Consider the following 22875-nt stretch of genomic DNA (forward strand, 5'->3'; position numbering starts at 1 on the left):
AGGTTCATCCAGCTGGTGCTGTCTACGAATCCTTGATTCCTTTTCTTTTCGCAGGAATTCATGTGGGTTAGCAGCAGTCTGTGCAGACCACCTGAAACCTATTCTATTTCAAATGCTGAAGTAAAAAACAGCATGAAAGGGCTTAAAATGCTGCAAGGGCATGACCCTCCCTGACAACTCCATATCTCCCTGATCTGTGATGCAAGGATCCCCCTGTTGCTATGTTTGACTTTAACTTGGGTACTACAGAACTGGTGCCATGTCACTGATGACATCATAGACTGGGCAGAGGCCACTCTGACCATTCTGACCATAACTGCTGCCTTTGGCTGTTGTGGCTTTGAATGTTCCTATTCAGAGATATTAATGGTTTGGTTTTTGTGTGTGTGAAAACCAGGGAAAAAGTGAGGTCACCTGCAGGTCAAGAAGTTCAGATGTCCAACTTCCTTGGGATAAGGATGCTAGAGACTTTTTAGAGTTCTTACTCCCATATTCTCCTTTATCTGTGAAGGAAGAAGCAACGCTGTGAACATCCAATGAAGGAAGTACAAGAAAAAAGAGCTGCAGCTGAAACTTCAGGTTTGCTTACTAGAGGGATGTCTGTCCTGAGGTTTATGTCTTAGCAGAGAGCTGGTCTGGTTCGGTTAAAATGGCAGCAGGAGAAGGAACGGCCGCATGGCATTTTGGATTCAGAATCAGGAAACCAAATTGAAACTCTGAATCTGCCACTTATTAGTTAAGTGAACTACAGAAAGTTCTCCTATTCTCTGAGTCTTATTTTCTTGTGTATACAGTAGGAATGGATGTGGAGATGGAATTACATTATTTCTGAGGTTCGTTTTATCCCTAAACTCTGACATATGCCAATGAACTCAGATGCCATTATTAATGGTTTTGGAGAGTCTGTTTTCTGTGGTACTTATTTGATGCCATTTTCACTCAAAATTATAAGAGCTTCCTAAAAGCATCAAGAGATGTTTTCAGCGGATTAGCTTATTACTGAATGTTCAATGAAAGCTTTAACAATGTTTTACTAGGTTGACCTTTGGAAAAGTTATTTCAAATCTATGCTGGATTTAGAATTTCAAAGAAATTTCTGTAGTGGTTTTAATATTGCCTCTGTCACTCATTACATAAGCTCTGTAAGGGCAAAGACTTGTCTTTTTATTTTCGGAACCTAGTACAGTGGCTGGCATACAACAGGCCCTTAATAAATGCCTGATTAATTGACCTCAGTTTACTCATCTGTAAAATGGATCAAATGGAGTAGATGAATACTTTAACTGTGTCTTCAACTCTATATTTTATAATTCTATAACCTTTCTCTTCCAAGTTGTGGGAGAATAAAGACCAAAGTGGAGGAGTTGGCAGCAGCAGATAAAGAAGTCAGTGGTTAACATTCTCATTATAATCATGATAGTAGAAAAGCTGGGTGAAGGGATGAGGACGGAAGGTGGAAAATGACGAAGAAATTAATAGAGGGAAGACTAGGGCCCTTAACTAGTGGGATGAGGTAATGTCTTAGAGCAAATATACAGTTGAAAATAACTTTATTGAGTCTGATTCCTTTTTTTTCTCCACAATATCAAAAGTAGAAACTTCTGGGAGACTAGATTTTATCAGCTGGGTCCTGTTAAGATTATTAATTTTCCTAGAGAATCCTAGTTTATTTGAACCAGGTAAAATTGTCTTCCAAGTGTATCGGATAACTACTTTGTGTATCTCCACGGATGATTAATAAGAGTGGGATAAAAATAAAGCATTCTCTTTTCCCTGTCTAATGTACAGAAAGAAGATATAGAGTTTTGGAGTGTTTGAACTGTATTTCAGGAAGGAGGTGTGAGCCAAAATTTAGAAGTTTCTTATTCTGTTTAAAATTACATTTCATCTCTGTTTATAACCACATTGAATATTCCATGCCTAATATAAGTCCCTCATTTATACACAAAAAGGCAAGGTGTTACAGTTGTGAAAGTAGGTTATTTCTTCCCATCTTGAGTTCAATATTTCCTAGTCGATAGAGAGATGCTAGGGTAGGGTGCCTATAAAAGAGATGTTAAACCTTTGTGTGTCTACCAGTCTATTGGTCTCCTTATAAGAATATATTTTTTAAATGCATACAAGGGTAGGGTACCTGTGACCTTGAAGCCACATGTGACCTTCTAGGTCTTTGAGCACAGATTTTTGACTGAATCCAAGTTTTACAGAACAAATCCTTTTATTAAGGGGATTTATTCTATGAAGTCTGGATTCAGTAAAAGGGTTGCACTTGAGGACTTAAAGGGCCACATGTGGCCTCAAGGCCACAGAATCCACCCCACACCCTGATAGAATAAGAGACATAGAATTACAAAGAAAACCAATTATATTCAATACAGTAATCAAATTATTTTTAGTTCACAGACCTCATTAAGAACCCTTGAATATTAGAAATAAGATGAAGTCTCCCTTACTGTGGTCTCCTGAAGTTACACTGTCTCCTTTTCTTCCCTGACTTCCCTGTCTTGGTCTTGGCACTTCCAGACAGAAGGAAAGAGTTAGTTGCTAATAATAAAAAAAAATAAACTGATAGGAATATTATAAAAAACACATTTTATTGACACAATGTTTTTGACACAAAAACTACTTCCTAGTAGTCCTCCTCCATATGTATACACACATGGGCACATTGTCTTTTCCCTTATTTAATTAAAAATATAAAAACTAAATAAAATATGATCTGATAAAGTGCTGTGACTGAGAGAAGGAGTATGACCTTTAGAATTTCTTAACAGAGATGAAGAAGCGTGTTCTCACATTTGTCACATGGCGTCAGCTCTGGTATTTCATATGAATTTTGTTTTCCTCATTAATGTTATTGTATTATTATTTTCTTTTTTTATTCCAAAGTTAACAAACACCCAAAGGGACCATTTCCACATACAAAACAGAAGTAAAGAAACCTATGAAACTGTTACGTCCATCTTGGTTTTTAAACTATACATATATATATATTATAAACCATATATATACATATAAAATATTCATCATGTCACATTCAAATCTATTCTATTTGTTTCCTTTCTGTGAATTTTTAAAGATATTTGAATGACCCTCATTTTTTTAGTTCTTATATAACACACTGCTAACTAAATTAAAATAAAATAAAAAGTTAACAATCCTTATGACAAATGAACGTATTCATATTATTTATATTGCCCTCTTGGTTTGCTTTCTGGGACCTAAATTAAATACAAATTTCTTGGTTTTTTTGTTATTTCTTTGAACACAATAATATTTCATTAAAATAAAATATTAAGAGCTTTTGATTTGCTCCAGCTCCTTATGTAAATGGTGAATTTTTATCTTTCAAATGTTTCTTATAATGTATACTATATATCACATGTAACATTACGCAAATATATATATTATAATATACACATACATATATGGATTCAGCTTTCTGATCTACTCTGTTATCCTCTTTTGTTTTTTTAGGAGAGTTCATTCCATTCATGTTAACATATATCTTAAACTACTTCCTCTCTGTTTCATTGAGTATTTGGTAGTATTTATTTCTACCTTGATTTTAGTCCTAATTTTCATTTTTCTCTTAATTTTTCTCTTTTGACTGATTTGTTTTTTATTCTGAGTTTTGTGCTATTTTCTTTAATACACATTTCTTCATGTGTTATGACATTTTCTGGTTCTATACTCATCTTCCTTCTTTTTAAAATTATGAGTCTTTATTATTGAGAATTTGGCCAATAATCATTAAGTATTTATTAAGCTCTTATTATAGTGTAATGGTAATTATAAGAGTTAAATCTCTTCCCCAGTCATTAATAGGCCTGCCATAGAGGGAAGTTCGATTAGGGGAGATCTGTTTTGTAGGAAAGCCCACACCTTTTATTAATTTCTAATGAGGCACTGGTTCTCTAGGGTTGCCATGCCCTCTGGCTCTACAAAGTGTATAAATACTTTGAAGTGAGGTTTTGTTTTGGGGCTTGCTCTGGAAGTGTTTGTTTGGCCAGGTGAGCCTCTTGGTAGCTGCTAAAAACCCAGATGTTATGGTCAGATAGGTGGATCTGTCTGTTGATCTGTGACGTATGTATTGCTTACGGTCAGATAGTCAGAAGCCTTGTCTGTTGGCTGATCTTTGTTTCTCTACTTTCTCTGAAGTTCAGGGTGCTGACTATTTTCCCTGAACGAAGTGAATGATCTATGTGCTTGATTAAAGTAGATTGTTGACCTCTCAAAAGCTGTTTTCCTTTCAGAAAAGCAGATCTAAGAACCTGTACAGCAGGCCCTCCTGTGTATGCCGGGGTCCTTGCTGTTACATATGTGTCAGGCCCTGTGCTAAGTTTTGAAAGTTAAAAAACAGCAACAACAGAGGTAAAATTCCAAAAGAACTGATAATTTAATACTATGCTCAAGTTTTCTCTATGGGCTTTCCTGCTCCTTCTCTTCTAATACGTTATCATCTCATCAGGTATTAACTCTGTTTGGCCCTTCCTTCCATCACTGAGTAAGCCCAGACCACCAGACCTTGGTGATTTCAGATGCTCCTTTAACTGAGGGATGGAAGCGTCTGTTCAGGTCCTTGTTTGGTGGAATCTCTCAGGGAATAAGAGGCTTCACTGGTTTGCTCTCTTTCCCTCACACAGAACACCAGCTTTGCATTCCTGGGTCTTCCGCTCTGTGTTTACATGCTTTCTCCCTTGTTAAGGAGTGGTGTGAGGGGTCGGATGGAATCACCGTCAAAGGGGAGCGATAGAAATTACACCCAGTCAAAACTCATAACCTGTATGTTATGTCACACAGTCACAGCGTGCATGTGTGAGCTGCACAAAATATGGCAGGGTAAGGCTTAGCCAGTAATGAAGGTTCACAGCCCCTGCTACAATTTCAGAAAGTTTTATATTGAAATGAGGTTGTGTCCATCATCTTCTCTTCCTGTTGAAATAGCAATCACCATATACCTGGACACATTACATAACTGGAGGAAGGAGGATTTGAGAGTTCTGCTAAAAACCAACATACATTTTCCAAGTCCTATTCATGTTTTTCTTTAGAAAATTGTTCATATCCTTTTATGACTTATCTATCCCAGTCTTGTTATTTTAATTCCCTATAGATTTTACATAACATAATTTTTAGCAGATGCAAATTCTTTTCTGTCAAACAAGAGCTTCTCTTCTTAATTAGCTACATAAATTTTACTCTGGCAATGTCAGAAGTAGAACAAGCTTCAAAGGAACTAGCAAAGAGGAGGACAAAACCTTCTGGTCCTAATGGATTCACTGGAGAATTCTAATAAATTTTTAAAGAAAAATTTCATACCAATACAACAAAAATTATTCTTAAAAATTTATATAGGCCTCCTACCAGTTTGCACGTATGAGATATAGTCTTAATATTGAAACCAGGAAAGAATAAAGAACAACAGAATGGCAGATCAATATTCTTAATAATACTGATTCAAAAATTTAAAACACTGTCACAGAATCTAAAAAAATTAGTCTGAAAAATCATTTATTAATAATCAAGTTATGTTTTTATGACAGATAAAAGGATGGTTCAACATTAGGAAAATAATCCACATAATTACTCTGATTAAAAACAATATATGATTACCTCAGTAGATACAGAAAAATTTTTTTTTTCTGTACAAAGTACAACACTTATTCATGCTGAAAGCCCTGCAAAGTATAAATACAGAGGGACCTTTTCTAAGACCATAAAAAGCATTTATCTAAAAATCCAAAATAAGCATCATATGCAACAAACATATACTAGAACTTTAAAAAAAAAATAGGAGTGAAACAAGGATGCCCACTCTCCCCACCATTAGTTAAGATAGTTTAGAAATGCTAGCAACAACAAGACAAGAGAAAGAGATTAAAGCTATAAAATTTAGTAAAATAGAGATAAAACTATATATATTTGTTGATGATATGACAGTATACTTGGAAAATCCAAGGGAAACATCAAAATTACTGGCACAATTAATGGCTTCAGCAAATTGCAGGTTACAAAATAAATCTTCAAAAATCAACATTATTTCTATATAATAATATAAATCAACAAAATCCAAAAGGTAATAATACAAAGGGAAATTCCATTCCAAATAAAAATAAAATACATTAAAGTATATGGGGATCAATCTACTAAAGCAAAGAAAATCACAAAGGTTATAAAAATTAAGAAGCATGGAAGGAACTCCATGAACTGATGCAAAGTGAAGTAAAGCCAAGAAAACTCTATACACATCCACAATAATAAATACAATATATGATAAACATTTATTAAGTACCTACAATGTGCCAGACACTCTGTGCTATGTGCTGGTGATACAAATTAAAAACAAAAGAACAGTCCTGTCCTCAAGGAGCTTACAATGAAATGGGGGAAGACAAAGCACAAAAGGAAGCTGAATGCAGAGAGAAGTACAAAAGGCTACCCGGCTCAGAGGTAGCATAAAGATGAAGAGGGAGTTGAAACCAAGCAGATCAGCTGGTGGCAAATGAAGAAATCACTGAGGTTTTGGACCCTCTGTAATGGGAGGTTATAGGAAGATTTTTTGCTCTACCTTCCAGCCCTCTAATTAGAGAGGCGGGAACACCTAAGGATATGGATTAGGTGCGAATAACAAAACTGAAGCAATCTCTATGATGATAAGTTTTTGAGTGGTGAGTTTATCCTGGTTGGGCATAAAGAAGATGATAGAAGTGAAGTAGAGCAACAGGTGACAAAGAGATGGTTGGGATTTTTGAGCCCGCTATAATGTGAGGCTATGGGAGGAGGTCTCAGGTAACTAGGTGGCACAGTGGATAGAGCTCTGATCCTAGAATCAGGCTGCATTTCAATCTAGCTTCACACACTAAACTAGTGTGGGACCCTAGGCAAGTTACTTAATTCTGTTTGTCTCAGTTTCCTAATCTGTAAAATGAGCTGGAGAAGGAAATGGCCAAACCACTCGGCACCTTTGTCATGAAGAGTTGGACATGCCTAAAATATGCCTGAACAACAAAATGGGAGGAGGAATTTTTTTAAAAAGGAATATTGTAAAATTATAAAGAACAAGCAAAGGTTGAAAGATGAGATATAACAAGATGCTATTACGTGACCCCTCTGCAGAGGAAAGAGGTCAACAAGTGTTGCACATATCACATATTTTCAGACTTTTTCAAAGTACTGCTTAGTTAATCTGATTTTCCTCTTCTTTTTTTTTTTCTTAAAAAATATAATTTATTACTTGGGATGGCCTTCTGGAAGAACAGGAAAAGGGATACTGGGGAAAACTGTGATGAAATAAAAAGACCAATGTAAACTTATGCAAAAAATTATTAAAAGTTTTATTGGTAAACATTTTTTAATTTTACACAATTGAAAACAGGAGGGAAAAGCATTGTATTCACCCATCCCCAAGACTAAGAGGGTGAAAAAAATGGAGAGGAGACACAACAATGCCAAGCTGATCTTTGCTTGCTAAATGCTTCTTGATTTGACTCTCCCGTGTCTGGCTAAAACTATTTCCCCTAATTGTGAAATAACTGGCTGTCCCTTTTAACTGAATTTTTTAATGGCATGACCTTTATGTTGAGACCACCTAAATTCACTGGACTTTCACTGGTTTCTAGGAATCTCAGAAGCAGAACAGCCCTCACCCCAACCTGGACCTTCAGCACCAAGAGGCGTAGACCCAGACCCTATCATTAATGAGGAAGAAGCAGAAAGGAGAGAGGATTCTTCCTCATCTTCTCCCTATTTTGTGTATAAGAAGCCGAAGGCGACCTCCAGTCGTAAAGTCAGCTCAGCAGAAGACAGCTACTACAGCTGTGCTTACTATGCCCGTGTCAGGACTATAAAGGGAGTAGCTGTGAAGTGGCACACTTCAGCTGGATTTCGGGCTGTTGGAAAGAAGCCCCAGATGTATGAAGCAGAGGTGTCAGGGGAAACCACCATCGGGTCCCCTCCCACCAGCAGCGTTACCACCATGCGCCAGGACATTGAAACTCATTCTTCAGAGGAAGATCCTGGTGAGATCCAAATGAATGAAATAACTCTCCAAGTCTCCCAGAATGTGAAGGAAGAGCTTTACGAAGATCCCAGTGAGGAGGAAGTACCTGGGCCCTCCCACAGGGAGGAAGAGAGGCCGAGGGTGGCCACCCCCGACTGGCTGGTCACCACAGATAAAGGCTTCCGCTGCCTGGCCTGTTGCCGGGTATTCCTCACTCTGGAGGCCCTCATGGAACATGCTCGTTTTGGGGTAAAGGAGGGTTTCAGCTGCAGAGTCTTTAATGAAGCGATGCTGGAAATGAGGTGTAATCAGGAGAAAAAGCGAGAGATTCGTTGGCGACAAGCAGAGGTCCGGCGTCGTCAGCTAGAGAACTGGCAACGCCATGCACACAACTGGCGCCATGGAAGAGACGCTGGGCATCAAGAAACTCCATTCAATCAAGCTCAGGCCCGGCGTCGTCACCTGGAGACTTGGCATCGACAAGCACAGGCTCGACGTCGCCGAATGCAGGCTCAATTTAATCAACTTCGGGCTGAGTACCGTCAACAGGAATCCCAACATCACCAGCAAGAGGCCCAATTCAATCAACTTCGAGCCCAGTATCGTCACCAAAACCCCCAGCATCATCAAGTGCAGAACTGGCATCACCGACTAGAAGCCATACAACATTGGCGAGAGAGCCAGATTCAGCAAGGTCTGAACACGTGTCATCAGTTGGAAACGTGGAATCATCAAATCCAGGCCTGGCGCCACAGACTGGAGGCTGTGCATCGTCACCGAGAGACCCAACTTCAACAAGCCGAGGCCCGGCATCGTCATCTAGAAACCTGGTGTCATCAAGCACGGGCCCGGCGTCTCAGACTGGAGGCTCAACGTCATCAACAAGAAGCCCATCATGTAGCTGAGGCCCAGCACCATCACCGAGAAAGCCAGCACCATCGAGGACGAGCTGGGCACCATCAACTAGACGGTGTTCATCATCAACAAGACACCCAGCTTAATCAAGCACAGGCCCGGTATTGTCCATTTGAGACTATGCATCATCAACGAGACCCCCAGCTTTATCCAAGTGGTGTCTGGCATCATCAACCTGAAACTCGGTGTCCTCATCAAGTGCAAGCCCAGCACCAGAGACTAGAGACTGTGCGTGATCAACGAGAAGCCCAATTTCATCAAGCTACTGAGGACCAGCATCGGGCTAGAGAAACTCATCGTCATCAAGCCCGGGCCCAGCATCGCAGAACCATAATACGGCATCATCAACCACATGGCCAGCATCGCTGACAAGTAGCCCAGAAACTACCCAAGAGAACCTGCTGTCTAATCTCTAGTCCAGGGATGCCAGGGCACCAGGAATCACCCCATGATGGCTCATTCTCCAAAGAGGAGCAAGTCTTGATGTTAAGAAGTCCTACCAAGCCCATGGATAGATTCAACTCTTTCATGGCCCCAGCTACCCTGAATCATATCAATTCACCATCCCCTCTGACTTTAACTACCACAACACCTATCAAAGGTGACAAGATGCAACTGGACTCTAACTGCTGTGACATGAAAATGAGAAAATCAACACAATTTGAGTCCAGGGGAAAGGAAGTCATCAGGAGCTCTGAGCAACATCATTTATTAGAAGGAGTGTGGAGTGCTATGAGGACCAGAAGACCCAGAGAGCACCTTCAAGAGGAAAAGGGAATTTGTACTTCTAGGAAGACAGGTGAGTTCAAGTCCCTTAAACACTTAGCAATTGTGCCACTTTGGACAGTGTAGTCCAGTTCAAAAAACATTTATTCCCTACACTATTTATTCTCTACAATAAGGTACTGGGTCAATTTTTATTTGTTATACTCTGTTCCTCATCTCTAAAAGGATTGTTTTGGATTATAAATTATAATTTAAAATCCACTTGAGCTGTAAAAGCACACACACACATATGAACATACACATGTAATAATTTGGAGGTCTAAAGACAAATGTCAAGAACCAGCAGCCTTAGATACCATGCTAAGACACAGGGAGGGGAGTAACCAGGTAGACCCCAGGACTCTTCCTTTCCACACCTCTCTGCTATCTCCATAAACATTATTCTTAATCCCAGGTTTATGGAGGAACAGAAAGCTGAACTTCTCATCAGAGATGATCAAAGCAGAGAGCAAGAGAGAAGGCAGAATTCATGAAAAGGAAGCCAAAAGAAAGAAGAGGATAGGAATGGATCCTGACAGTAGGGATAGAACAACGTGGTACAATGGACAGAGAACTGGCCTTGGAATCAAGAAGGATGGGTCCAAATTCTGCCTCAGGCTCTTTGTGTCTCTATGTAAGTCCTTTCACTTCTCTGGTCTTAAGTTTCCTCACCTGTAAAAAGAGGGGGTTGAACTTGGTGGCCTCTAAGATCTCTTCTAGCTCTAAATTTATTAATCTATGACCTCCAGAGATGGGATCATTTCCAGATGGATAAACTTAAGTCCAATGTGCAGAAGCTGAGATAGGTGAATTTCAGTTTGATGTAAGGACATGCTTCCTCATATTAAACAGCTGCCAGAAGTGGAATGGGCTGCCTCTGTAGGCAGTAGTATCTACCTTGTTACAGGTCTTTGAGAGAAGAGTGGAAGCTCACTTCTCCTGCAAGTTGCAGAGAGGGCTCCTGTATAGGTTATATACAGACTGCATATGGTCTCTTCTGAGACTTGGTGAGTCTGTGATGTCCAATCCCAGTGAATATTTATGCTTTTCCAGGTGGGACAAGCTGGGAAGGATTCTAGGGAATGCTAACACAGTCAAATGTACACCTCGATCATTGTTGGAGTTAACCCAGGTATAAGGAATATCCTTTGTTGCCCAGGAATAAAAGGAGAAGGAAGAGGAGGGGAGGGGAAAGGCAGCCAGTCAATAAGCTGTAAGTACCTACTGTATACCAGGCATTATGCTAAGCACTGGGGAGAGAAAGAAAGCAGCCCCTGCCCTCAAGGAGCTCATAGTCTGATGCAGACATGGGGAGCCTGAAGCCTTGAGGTCACATGTGGCCCTTTAGGTCCTCAAGTGCTGCCATTTGACTGAATCCAAACTTCACAGAACAAATCCCCTTAATGAAAGGATTTGTTCTACAAGACTTGAACTCAGTCAAAAGGCCATGCCCAACGTCACAGTTCCCACCCCTGGTCTAATGGGAAAGGCAATAGCTAAACAACCATTTATAAGTAAGCTACATATAGGATCAACTGGGGACAATCAACAGAAGGAAGGTACTAGAATTAAGGGGGAAGCAGTTAAGTTTTCCTGTCAATGATAAGATTTTAACTAAGACCTAAAGGAAGCCAAGGAAATCGAGAGGCAGAGATGAGAAAGGAAAACATTCCAGGTATGAGGAACAGCCAATGGAAATGCATAGTATTTGGAGATGGAGTATTTTGGTCAAAGTCAACTTGAACATCTCCCTCACTCTCCACACCAAGCAGTCACCAAGGTTTGTTTCATCTTTCATAGCCTCCCTTCATATCCATCCCTTCCTTGAAAATTCCAAAGACAGGGCTTCAGATCAGGGTCGTATCGTAAACTCTAACCCTATTATCTTTCTCATTGTTATCATTTCTGCTGCAATTAACAATAATGATGATAATGACGATGATGATGGTGAGCACAGCTTGCATTTGCACAGTTTCCCTATTTTCAAATACATTGGTTCCTTTGATGTTCACAGTATCCCAGTAAAGAAAGGAGGCCATTTCTTATCTTTACTCAACAGATAAGGAAACTAGGTTAAGAGACTTGAAAGATCACCAAGTGAAGGAATGGGTACAAGAACCTTGTTTTTCTTGAGCCTTCATCTCATGGTTTGTTTTGAGATATTTTTTTATATTACACTTCACTGACTTTCCTTGGTTACCCTCCCATTTGCTCAGTCTTTAGAATGCTTTCATTTCTCTTCCAGATGGCTCTAGTCCTATCACTTGTTGCGTAGGGTGGATGCTCCATTCCAGAGACTTCATTAGCGAAACCTATGCAGGTATGTCCAGGTTGTCAAATTCCATTCACACATGACACAAGGAAATAATGTCTGAGATGGGGCAGGACTTAGGTCTTCTTTGTGGGGAGGAGCCTGGAGATTTCTAACAGTAATAGTTTCCTTATTGGTCTCTCCACTTCCCAGTCCATTTTATACACAACTGCAAAATGTTATTCTTAAAAGATTGCTTTGTGCATAATCATTCACTGTTTTAAATGAATCTTCATGGGCTCCATACTGCTTAAAGGGAAAAATCTACATTCTTAGGCTGGAATTCAGTGTCTCCAATTTATTTCCTAAACTCCTGAATTTACAGCTTAAGTGAACTATTCTATTGTCACTGGAAGGCAATGTAAACTCTTACCTTCGGTCTTCATTTCTCTGCTTGGACTGCTCTCTTCTGGTGTCTCTAGGTTTCTAAATGCCATTCTTGCTTTAATGGAGAGCCTGGTCCAATTTTGTATCTGCTGTGATTTCTTAGCTAGTCTGCAAAGACCTGTAATAGCAGCAGTGGGTGGTAGTGGTGGTGGCAGCAGCTAGCACTTATAAAGCACTTTAAGGCTTGCGAACCTCTTTATAAGCATTACCTTATTTTATCTTCACAAGAATCCTGAGAGTTGGGTGTTATTATTATCCCCATTTTATAGATGAGGAACCTGAGGCAGACAGAGGTTTATGATTTGTCCAAGGTCACGCAGTTAGCAAATGTGGGAAGTCATATTTGAGCTTATTTTCCTGACTCCAGATCCAGCACTCCATCCACTACACCATCACTACCAATACCTGCAGCACTTGCTATCTATATTAGATGTCTGCAGATTCTTAGGCAGCATGGCATAACCAAGAGCACTTTATGGAGGCAGAGAACCTGTATCCAAATCTCTCCCCTTATGATGTACGTGATCCTGGTCAAGTCCCCTTGACTGTCTAGCCTGTTTCCAACATCTGTAAAATGAGTGGGTCATGCTAGGTGATCTGTCTGCATTACCTCTAAATTCTAGATCCTGTTCCATATTGAAATATTATGCAACTTTGTCTAAATTCTGTTTTCCCAACTGGACTCTGATCTCCTTGAGATCTGTGTCCTACATTTCATACTATTTTGCATCTTTGAAAGCAGAACAGAGACTTACACAGAGACATAAGGGGATTTCACAAGGATTACTGAGGATTTATTCAGACATAAACAAGACATGGGACTATTACTGCTGAATGTGCAAATGATTGATAAGGTTCTTCTCTATTAACATCAAATGCCTGGAGTCAGCAAAGGCCAAGCTTTGCTTGGGAATCGGGGGAAATAAGAGGAGGGCAGAATGCTCAGAGCCCCAGGAACACAGCAACGCAGCAGGAGAGTTTTGTGAGGGACTAACCCACCAAGAGTGAAGGTACTCACAAGATGAGGAACGACCTTAGGCTCAGGCCAGGTTCCATTTCTCTCCCAGTTATGCTTCTGCCCGTCCCCCTACCCCTTTCCCAGTGCCCTTTTATACACTGTCTACCCTCATTAACATATAAATTCCTTGGGGGCAGGGACTATATTTCTTTGTTCTTGTTCAGCTGTTTTCAGTTGTGTCAAACTCTTTGTGACCCCACTAAGGGTTTTCTTGGCAAAGATACTGAAGTGGTTTGCCATTTCCTTCTCTAGTTTGTTGTATAGATGAGGAAACTGAGGCAAGCAGGGTTAAGTGACTTGCACAGGGTCTCACAGCTAGTAACTATCTGAGGCCAGATTTGAACTCAGGAAGATGAGTCTTCCTGACTGCAGGCCCTGTGCACTGTGCCACCCAGCTGCCCTGTATTTATTTATGCTTGTATTTGTATCCTTAGAGTTTAGCACAGTGCCTGCCACATAGTAAATGCTGCAAAAATGCTTGTTGCCTACCTGCCTGCTAATGACCTAGCAAGTACTGCCCTCAGAACTTGAGATGCCAGATTTCTCATGTGAGGAATTACAAGAAGGAAGAGGAGGTGATTTGGGATGATGGGGAACAAGACCCAAAAGTTTCACCCATTGAATGTGGCTTTTTCCTAACCCAAGGTCAGTATGTAGTTGTCATTTTCATTCTTGTGGAAACCAGACACCCCTTGGCTAGCCGCGAGACCTCTTTAACAAGACTTCCTGACAGCCCTTCCCAAAGAAACCGTCCTTATTGTATCTCCGCATCACAGAACCAGAAAGCCCAGTAGAACGGCAAGGAAATCACAGAGCTCATTTATCTCACAGACCCAGAGGCCTGAGCGAGGCTTAGCAAAGGAGGCAGAAACCAGTTCCAGACTGGGGAACAATCTAAGAGTAGTCTAGGGTCATGGTCACTTGAGGCATGTCACGTGGTGACCACCATGAAGAAATCTCTTAGTTTCAGAGGAAGACTTTTTATTTTAGAGACAGAAAGTGTGCGTGTGTGTGTGTGTGTCTGTCTGTCTGTTTATGTGTGTGTGTGTCTGTGTGTTTCAGGGTTTAGCTATTGAAATGTAAGTGAAATGTAGTAAATTTTCCTCCACTTCCTTGGGCTTCCCAGAGAGCATCTGAGAATTACAGATTAGGAAATGCTCTCAAAAAGAAAGAGACAGGTGGTACCCTGGGGAGAAGGGAAAACGGGTAAGAATAGAGATGGGGCCTACTGTTGATCCATGTGGCAGAGGGAAGGCCAGATGAAAGCAGTCCTAGTTGGGACAAAATGACTTCCAACTTAAAGATTCTGGAAAAAATGAATGGAGAATCGTGATGATCACTTTTCATCTTTTCAGGTTTAAAGACATGGAGATCAGATGAAATGATCCTGCGGTGTTCATCTGTTTGGCAGTATCTATGATGTCAGAAGCAAACTAGACATGAAAATGCTTGTCATTTGACATTAGGGGAATTCTTTGAAAATATCTTCCATTTTCCTCATGACAGAGACCTTTGTCTCTTCATTCTCTATCCTTGTACAATAAACTATTGTTGAATGACTGGTAGTCCTAGTTCTTGAAAAATCAATTTTGATTTCTCTGAGCTCAGCTTCCTCATACACAAAATGAACATTACAATGCCCAATGTCCATAACTGATAGGCCTATTGTGGGTAATTAGTGGGATAATGCTACATGAAGGCTGTGAAAACCTTCCCAATATAAGAACATTAAGAGATATATCTTTGGCAGAATTGGTACCAGTTGTATCTTCACCAGTAGTGTCCACCTTTCTCTTTTTAAGTCTACTTAGGAGATTTGAACTAGAGAAAATCAGGTTCCTTCATAAGCATGTATGTAGAACAATAAGACATTATTTTGGTGATGCTGTATTCTAGCTTTTTTTTTTTTAAGTTCAACAAGCATTTATTAAGTACTATGGCAGCGTACATTATTACAGAGTTGGTCTCTTTAAAAAAAATTATAAATTGATTTTGGGAGGATTTGTGCCAACATTCTGCTGAATATAAAAGATAAAGTCAAGAGTCTATACTTTCTAGTACCAACTTACTAGTGAAGAACATTTATTAGATACAACTCTAGTAGATTTTTTGATGATTTTAAAAAAGAAAATGGACTAGTTACTTAGATATTATATCTATATGCATTCATTTGTTGTCATCCCATAGTGCTTCCTGATCATATGGAAAGAAGAAAGCTTTGATACTAGTAATGGTATTGTAGTATTACTGTTGAAAAATTTTGATGACTTAATTTTTAGTTAATTGAAATACATTAATAACTGGAAAAATAGAAGGGAGATGAAGCAATGATATTCATAGATAAGATTATATAAATAGAAATTTCTTCATAAGTCAATTTTTTTTTTTTTTACTGAGCTATGGGAGAAATCCACCCTGAAGATACCTTTTATAGTATAAATATTTAACTCTTGTTTTTCAGTTTTGTAAACTCAGTTTCATGTATATCAGGTTTTCTTTTTAAGGAATTATTTTCTTCAGTGAGCTTTTGGACCTCTTCTTCCATTTGGCGCATTCTCTTTTTAAGGCATTCTTCTCTGACTTTTTGGATCTTGTTTGCTATTTGGGTTAGTCTAATTTTAAAGGTGTTATTGTCTTCAGCATTTTTTTGGTCTCCTTTAGCAAGCTGTTGACTCACTTTTCATGATTTTCTTGCATCACCCTAATTTCTCTTCCCAATTTTTCCTCCTCTTCATTTTCAAAATCCTTTTTGAGCTCTTCCATGCCCTGAGACCAATTCACATTTTTCTTGGAGGGTTTGGATGCAGGAGCTTTGACTTTGTTGTCTTCTTCTGGTTGTACTTTTTGATCTTCCTTGTCACCATCTACATTAAGAACTATCACTTCACCAAGAAAGTAAGAATCTATATTACTGTATTTTCCTGTTTGCTCAATTTTCCAGCCAATTACTTGACTTTTGAGCTCTTTGTTAAGTGCAGGGCTCTCAGTGGCTGCCATAGCCATGGTATTGAGGCTGATGTTAGACCATGCTCCCCGTCTCAGCCAGATGAGAGACCCTTCTATGCTGTCTTTGGCTTTTGTGAATTGAGAAGTCTGGAAACTGCTGCAGTCACCAGCAATTCAGTCTCCTCAGGCCTGCTCCACCCTGTTTGTGCCTGCATGGCCCAGGCCAAACTGAGCTCCACTACCAGCCTGGTGTGAGAGACCTTTTCTGTTGACCTTCCAGATTGTCTTGGGCTGGAAATTTGCTTCAGTCTGTTATTATTTTGTTGCTTCTGCTGATGGAGAATTTGTTTTGAGTCATTTTTTACAGGCTTTTTGGGAGGTTTAGGAGAAGAGCTCAAGTAGGTCCCTGCTTCTGTGCTGTCATCTTGGCTCCACCCCCATATCAGGTTTTCTTAAAGCACAATTGCAACATAATTTTTTGGAGTTTCTAGGGTGAGGCATGATAACATAGTGTAAAGAATTAGGAATCCTGGATGTCAGTCCTGATTATTCCACAAATTGTGTGACACCAGGAAAATCACTTCTCTGGAGCTCAGGTATATCACCTGTAAAATGCAGTGATGATACTCTATCAGTAGTTTTCAAAGGGTTTGTTTCACTAGATGTGTCCAGATTGTATGGAATTAATACTTTTAATTATATGAGGCTGCACAAGTATCCTAACTGCCACATCCTAATTTCTCACCAAAAATAATTATATGTCTTGAACAAAATTTCTGAAAACTATTGGGCTAAATAATCTCTAAGGCCCCTTCCAACTCTAATATTTTATGATCTCTTAAGGGTAGAAGGTGGTGAAATGAACAGAGTTCTGGGCCTAGAGTCAGGAAGATCCAAGTTCAAATCCAGCTTTAAACCAGCAGGACAGCACTTGACTTCTGTTTATCTCAATTTTCTTAACTTTAGAATTGGGCTAACAATAGCACCTACCTCTCAGGGTTGTTGTGAGAATAAAATGAGATAAAACTGGCATATACTTAGCACAGTACCTGCCACATAGCAGATTCTTAATAAATATGTATTCTTCTCTTTCCCTTAAATTTGGGTATGCATACCCATTGAATTCCTCACCAAAATGCCTCTGGCTAAGATTAATATTATAACATATATATAACATATAATATTATAACATGTAACATATACTGAAAAGCACCATGAAGTATAAAGAGTCAGGGTACTGGTGGTGGTTTGCTTTTCCATTCTTGTTATTCTGAATTTAACAAGCATCACCTAAAATAAGCACTTCCAGATACCCAGGAGAACAGAAGGAAGGTGAGGGGGGATTGTGCATGAAACTGAATTTCTACTATGTACAGTTTTCTTTTCTTAAAAAAAAGTACGTAATAAATTGAGCATGTTACTTTCAAACCCGTACTCCTTGTCTTTGAATTTTAGCTTTTCTTATCTTTCTCTGACCCTTGCTTTGCTCAGTCATCATGCATATCCCTCCACTTTGTATGGATGTACTCCAGGGACTACCTAGCAGGTGTTATATAAATGTTTATTCCCTTTTCTTCCCCCTTTCAGAATTCTGTCCTGAGCTCTCTTCTCTCTAGAATTTCTCACAGTGGTCTCATCTGCTTCCTAAGTTGTGTTATCTCCCATGAGTTCTGTTATCTCTATGAAAATACATCCAAAATTTACCAACACAGGTATCTTCTCTATACTGAGCTCTGGTTCAAGATGGCCAACTGTCTATTAGACTTTTCCATCTACTGGATGTCCCATAGTATTCTCAAATTCATTATTTTCAAAATGGTATTAACTTCCCTCACCTGAAAAATATACTCCTCTTCATAACTTCTCTTATCATGGAGTGTACCACCATCTTTCCAGTCACCCAGATTCAGGTTCATAATTAGCTTCAATTTTTCATTCCTTACACAATCTACTCCCCTTATCCATGTATCATCAGTTGCAAAATTTTGTTAATTTGATCTCTCAACCTTTTTACTTCTATATCTATTTACGAGGGCACTACCTTAGTTCAAGTCAGTACTCTAGGTTGTTTCTGATATGCAACACCTCACATTTTCTTCCAGCCTTTCAGTCTTAATTTTGTTGTAATATTTCTTGTTTTATTAACTTCTACTTGGTCTATTTCAATTTCTTTAAGTTTGTTACTTGGTTAAGGTTTTGTACCTTTTGAACTAAAATGTTAATTCTCCTTTCAAGTCTTTCCTCCAAAGATCTTATTTTTCCCCAAATCTTTCCTGACACTCTCATTTTCATTTATATAATTTTTAACTTAAAAAAAAATCTCTTGCTTCATTCTGTCCAGAAATTCTAAATTGACCTCATAACTAAGTTGTGTTTCTTTGAAGATTTATAAATAGGTATTTTGAACTCACTTTTTTCTTCTGGGGTTGCCTCACCACAATAGTTTCATTTTTTGGTTTTTTTTTTTTACTTGTTTTTCCCGTTTTACTTGCAAAATGGTAATTTTGTGTTGGGGAGAAGTGGAAAGGAATAAAGTAAGGGAATAAGCATTTATAAAGTATCTAATATGAGCCAGGCATGATGCTAAGTGCTGTACAGCTATCTCATTTGATACAACCCCATGAAATAGGTGCTATTACCACCCCCACTTTAAAGTTGAGGAAACAGGCAAACTGAAGGTAAGTGACTTGTCCAAGGTGACAAAGCTAGTAAGTGCCTGGGGCTGGATTTGAACTCAGGTCTTCCAAGCCCAGTGCTCTATCCTTTGAGCCACCTTGATGCCTTAGGGTCAATTTCTGTTCACTTCTGGATGGAATATCTGGACCAAGTTTGATCCTGATACATATTTTACGAGGTCCTGCTTCCTGTTTTCTCTGGATGTTGAACTCTGTGTTCTTCGATCATCTTGGGGGTAGCTCAGGTCAGAGACCTGCAAACTTTCAGTATGACCTAAGCAAATGGACCACTAAACCATATATGAGGATCCCTATAAATTTATACTGACCTAGAAAACCACATATTAAAATTATCAATGTTCTATTGAGTTTATTTTGTTAAATATTTTTCAATTATATTTTAATCTGGTTTATCTATATTTGGAAATGTTGCCTCCTGACTGCATGTCTAACACCTCTGGCCTAAGCAATCTGATCAAGACGGTCTGATAGCTACCCTCTTCTTTTTAGTTCTGTAAGCTCCTGACCCTAGTTGAGGCTTGAGTGACACAACTGTAGGTTTAGCCCTGGGTAGAGCATCAGTAGACAGCTGCTAACCCCAGCTGCTGTCATCTAGCTAAAAAGCTCTGCAGGTTGAGAAGATCAGAACCCCTTGGTCTGAAATCTGTGCTCTAATCACCGAGTGGCAGATCTCAGACAGCCTGGGAACAGAATCTGCAATTTAATTTCTGGGGTCAGTGCCAAGCAGGTGCTGCTTACTTCTCTTTCTTCTCTTTGCCCAGTACATGTCTCAAGACAGGTCCAAGCTAGATTTGTGAGTTGGGTAACTATTCTTTGCTCTGGAAACACAGCCACAGATCAGCTAGAATTCTAATGGAAGGTTCCCTCCTAAACCACACTGGTTCCACAAGACAACACTCAGGTCAAAGCGACATAACTGGTAGCTGGCTGCTATTACTGATACCTACACACCCAAACCCAGTCCCTGCTGGATCTGTGACTTCACTTCTCTCTGGTGTACAACTGTAATTTGGCTCATACTTAGATTTGGCCTCCTCTAAAGTCCACATTAGATCTACAATACAGCTCTGGGGTGACAAATACTGCTGGCTCTAATTCCCACCCCCAATAGAAAAATGTTCCATTATTTTCTGCTTGGATTTCTTCATTTGGCCTGGCACTTAGATTTCTGTTGGAGTAATTGTTGGGGAGAGCTGGGTTGTACTGCTTCTTCCTACTCTACCATCTTGTTTGATCCCAACTCAATACTTGATATTGATGCCTCCCTGTTATAATTGTGGAGGATATCTTAGTATGAACAATTTGTATAAGCAATCTCTTGGGGTGGGTTTGTGCTGGTTAATTTAACCTATTTTATGTTAATTTCTGTTACCTTTCATTGTTCATATGGTTACATTTTAAAATGTTCCCAAACTGTGATTGCATACCTTGTTTTGCTCTATATAGTGACTGCACGAAGTACTATTATTATAACTCTTAAGCACTCTTCCATTCTTAATGGTTCCTATTCTTAAAGCTGCTGTCTGGCATTCCAATTCCTTCCCTGCAGGTTTGACAACCCAAATTCACACATCAAGCTGATTCCATTCTGTTTAGACTGTTCATTAGTTTTAGTTAACCCACAAGTAGAAAACTTTCCTTTTGCAGTTGTGAGAGACTGGATACAAAACAACTTAGGATTCTAAGGATGAAAAGTGTTGATGAAAATGAGAGATGAGAAAATAAAAGATGAACAGACTGAGTGTACATGACTCTGTCATCTTCCAAGACCAGAGTGGTGGGAATTCTGGAGGGCACTTGCAGAAATTCATCAGGATTGTTCTAGTGCATGGAAGTTCGTTCCAGAGAATCCTTTGTCTTTGCATTTTCTGTCTCTTCCTCATCTGACCAAAGTCAAGTTTCTCAGAGATAGATGCATGCCATTTAACTTAACTAAAATATAGGAGGAATTTGGTGCTGGGCCATATTTCAAATGCCTTCTATTAGTGTATCATTTGTCACGTTAAACTTTAACAAAGAAAAAAGGAAAATTTTGATAAAAGAATGGCTGTGGAAAAATCAGAATTACCAAACTGTTTCATCTGAGGATTCAACAGCTTCGTAGGGTGTTTTTGACTGCATATTGACCCCTGGTTCCTATCAGTCCTAACATCCCAGTATTGAGGGGCTTGAGTGCTGTCAATATTTGCAACACAATCAAGACGTATTAGGAAGAATCCAGAATATTAGATGATTACTAACGTTGTTTCCAGCTCAAAAACTCGGTGATGTTGTATGAATTCTGGTAGCACTAAAGAGATCTGTCTTGCCATGGCCAATGTGTTTACTGATGCGTTGCCTAGAAACATTAACATATGCCTGTCAGGGGTTCCAGCATTTGTTTTGGGTAGCATGTAAAAAGCTGAACAACATTTCACGATGATAACTTATGGACAGGATACCTCAAATCTATACTGAATTTAGATGTCTTAAATTACAAATATTAGTGTAGTACAAAGCATAGTGAGGCAGTAGGCAGGAAACCTAGTTTGTGGCCTTAGCTCTGCCTCCTACTATTTGAATAGCTGACCTATTCTTGAGTCTAGGTTTCTTCATGGGTAAAATGAGAATTTTGGACTTGGTGAAGCTCTAAGGACAATGCCAGTTCAAGGACTCTATGATCTCTGTTCATTGCATAGCTAGCTTCTGCTCCAAGTGGTGCAGCAATGAGAAAGATGTTTTGGAATATAGGAGCATGGAAGGTAGAAAGGAGAACAGTAAGTATTTAGAGATGATTCCCTCAATATACAGTATTTGGATGGGAGGAAACCTGACTAAGCAAGTGATAGTTATGAGAGAAGATAAACAGAGAAGAATAGGACCTGTAGTTTGCAGAGAAAGTGAAGGTACTGGCAAGGATGGCTTCACTGGGGCTGCTGTTGCTGGAGTCCTGATCATGTACTGAATGAACTGCTTGATGATTTCTCCTGATTATCAGGAAATCTAGGAAAATCGGGGAAATATCAAGTTTTGCCTTTTACCTAGAGGCTCACTAGAGAAGATATAGGAACCTGATATATACATTAGGAATGTACTGAAAAAGAGACTTGAAAACCAGCGTTTCAAAAAGGCAGGATCCTGAAATGCCACTAACTGATTTTCCGAGGAAGAAGCAACTTCCCTCTGGTGGTTGTCTCAATCAAAGGGATGCATGTAAAAGGTAAAGAAAAATGGTAATGACTCAATGGATGTAGCAGAGGAATAAAAGAGCTTGGTGACTGTGATGTTGGGGCTCAATGAACCTGGAAGAGATATGAAGTGCAAAGTCATTCTAAAAGGAAACAGAAACCTGAATCTCAGATTAAAGGCCAATGCAGACCCACGTGGGTCATATGACCACCAACAAGATGGTGGACTAGAAATGTTCTCCTGCCCCTACTAACTCTTAACACCTTCCACTTCAAAAGAGGAATGATGCTCTAAGAAGTAGAGCAATTAGAACAGAACCCACAGGACAAAAAAGCAAATAGTCCAACAAGTTATTAGTATGATGAATTAGCACTGGAGAACACTAATCCTTAAAGTGCTCTGTGGTCCTCCCCTATCAAACTTCCATTCAGAGAATATGCCTAAGGTATCCACCCTGCCCTCCTCCAACCCTACAAAAAAATCAGCAAAACCTTTTCAGTCCATCTGAAGAAGAATGAAAATCGGGATTAGAGGAATCAATGTGAATGATTGCACCTAACCTGAAAATGGACTGAAATGCAAGTAGGGTCAGTCCTGCCCCCTAGAAGCAACTTGGGGCAAGACCAAAATTCAACAAAAAGTAAATTCCCCACTGTGGTAGAAGGCC

The 22875-nt window shown here is 39.4% G+C and overlaps 1 protein-coding gene across 1 annotated transcript; it reads left to right on the forward strand.

Annotated features, from left to right (window-relative positions):
* The first annotated feature begins 324 nt into the window (after positions 1-324).
* Positions 325-14957, forward strand: LOC140513288 (uncharacterized). Its single transcript, XM_072622856.1, has 6 exons — positions 325-579; positions 7623-9716; positions 10098-10316; positions 11928-12002; positions 13833-14043; positions 14754-14957. Exons 1-2 carry the CDS (start codon positions 537-539, stop codon positions 9284-9286), a joined length of 1707 nt encoding a protein of 568 aa, XP_072478957.1. The 5' UTR covers positions 325-536; the 3' UTR covers positions 9287-9716; positions 10098-10316; positions 11928-12002; positions 13833-14043; positions 14754-14957.
* Positions 14958-22875: the final 7918 nt, after the last annotated feature.

The sequence above is a fragment of the Notamacropus eugenii genome, chromosome 7 (assembly GCF_028372415.1).
Source record: "Notamacropus eugenii isolate mMacEug1 chromosome 7, mMacEug1.pri_v2, whole genome shotgun sequence".
NCBI classification, from domain to species: Eukaryota; Metazoa; Chordata; class Mammalia; order Diprotodontia; family Macropodidae; genus Notamacropus; species Notamacropus eugenii.

Excerpts from the sequence above, each read along its gene's own strand:
- LOC140513288 (XM_072622856.1), top strand. The coding sequence starts at position 537 with ATGAAGGAAGTACAAGAAAAAAGAGCTGCAGCTGAAACTTCAG. Across the intron at positions 580-7,622 it reads AGCTGCAGCTGAAACTTCAG|GAATCTCAGAAGCAGAACAG; the intron begins GTTTGCTTACTA and ends ACTGGTTTCTAG.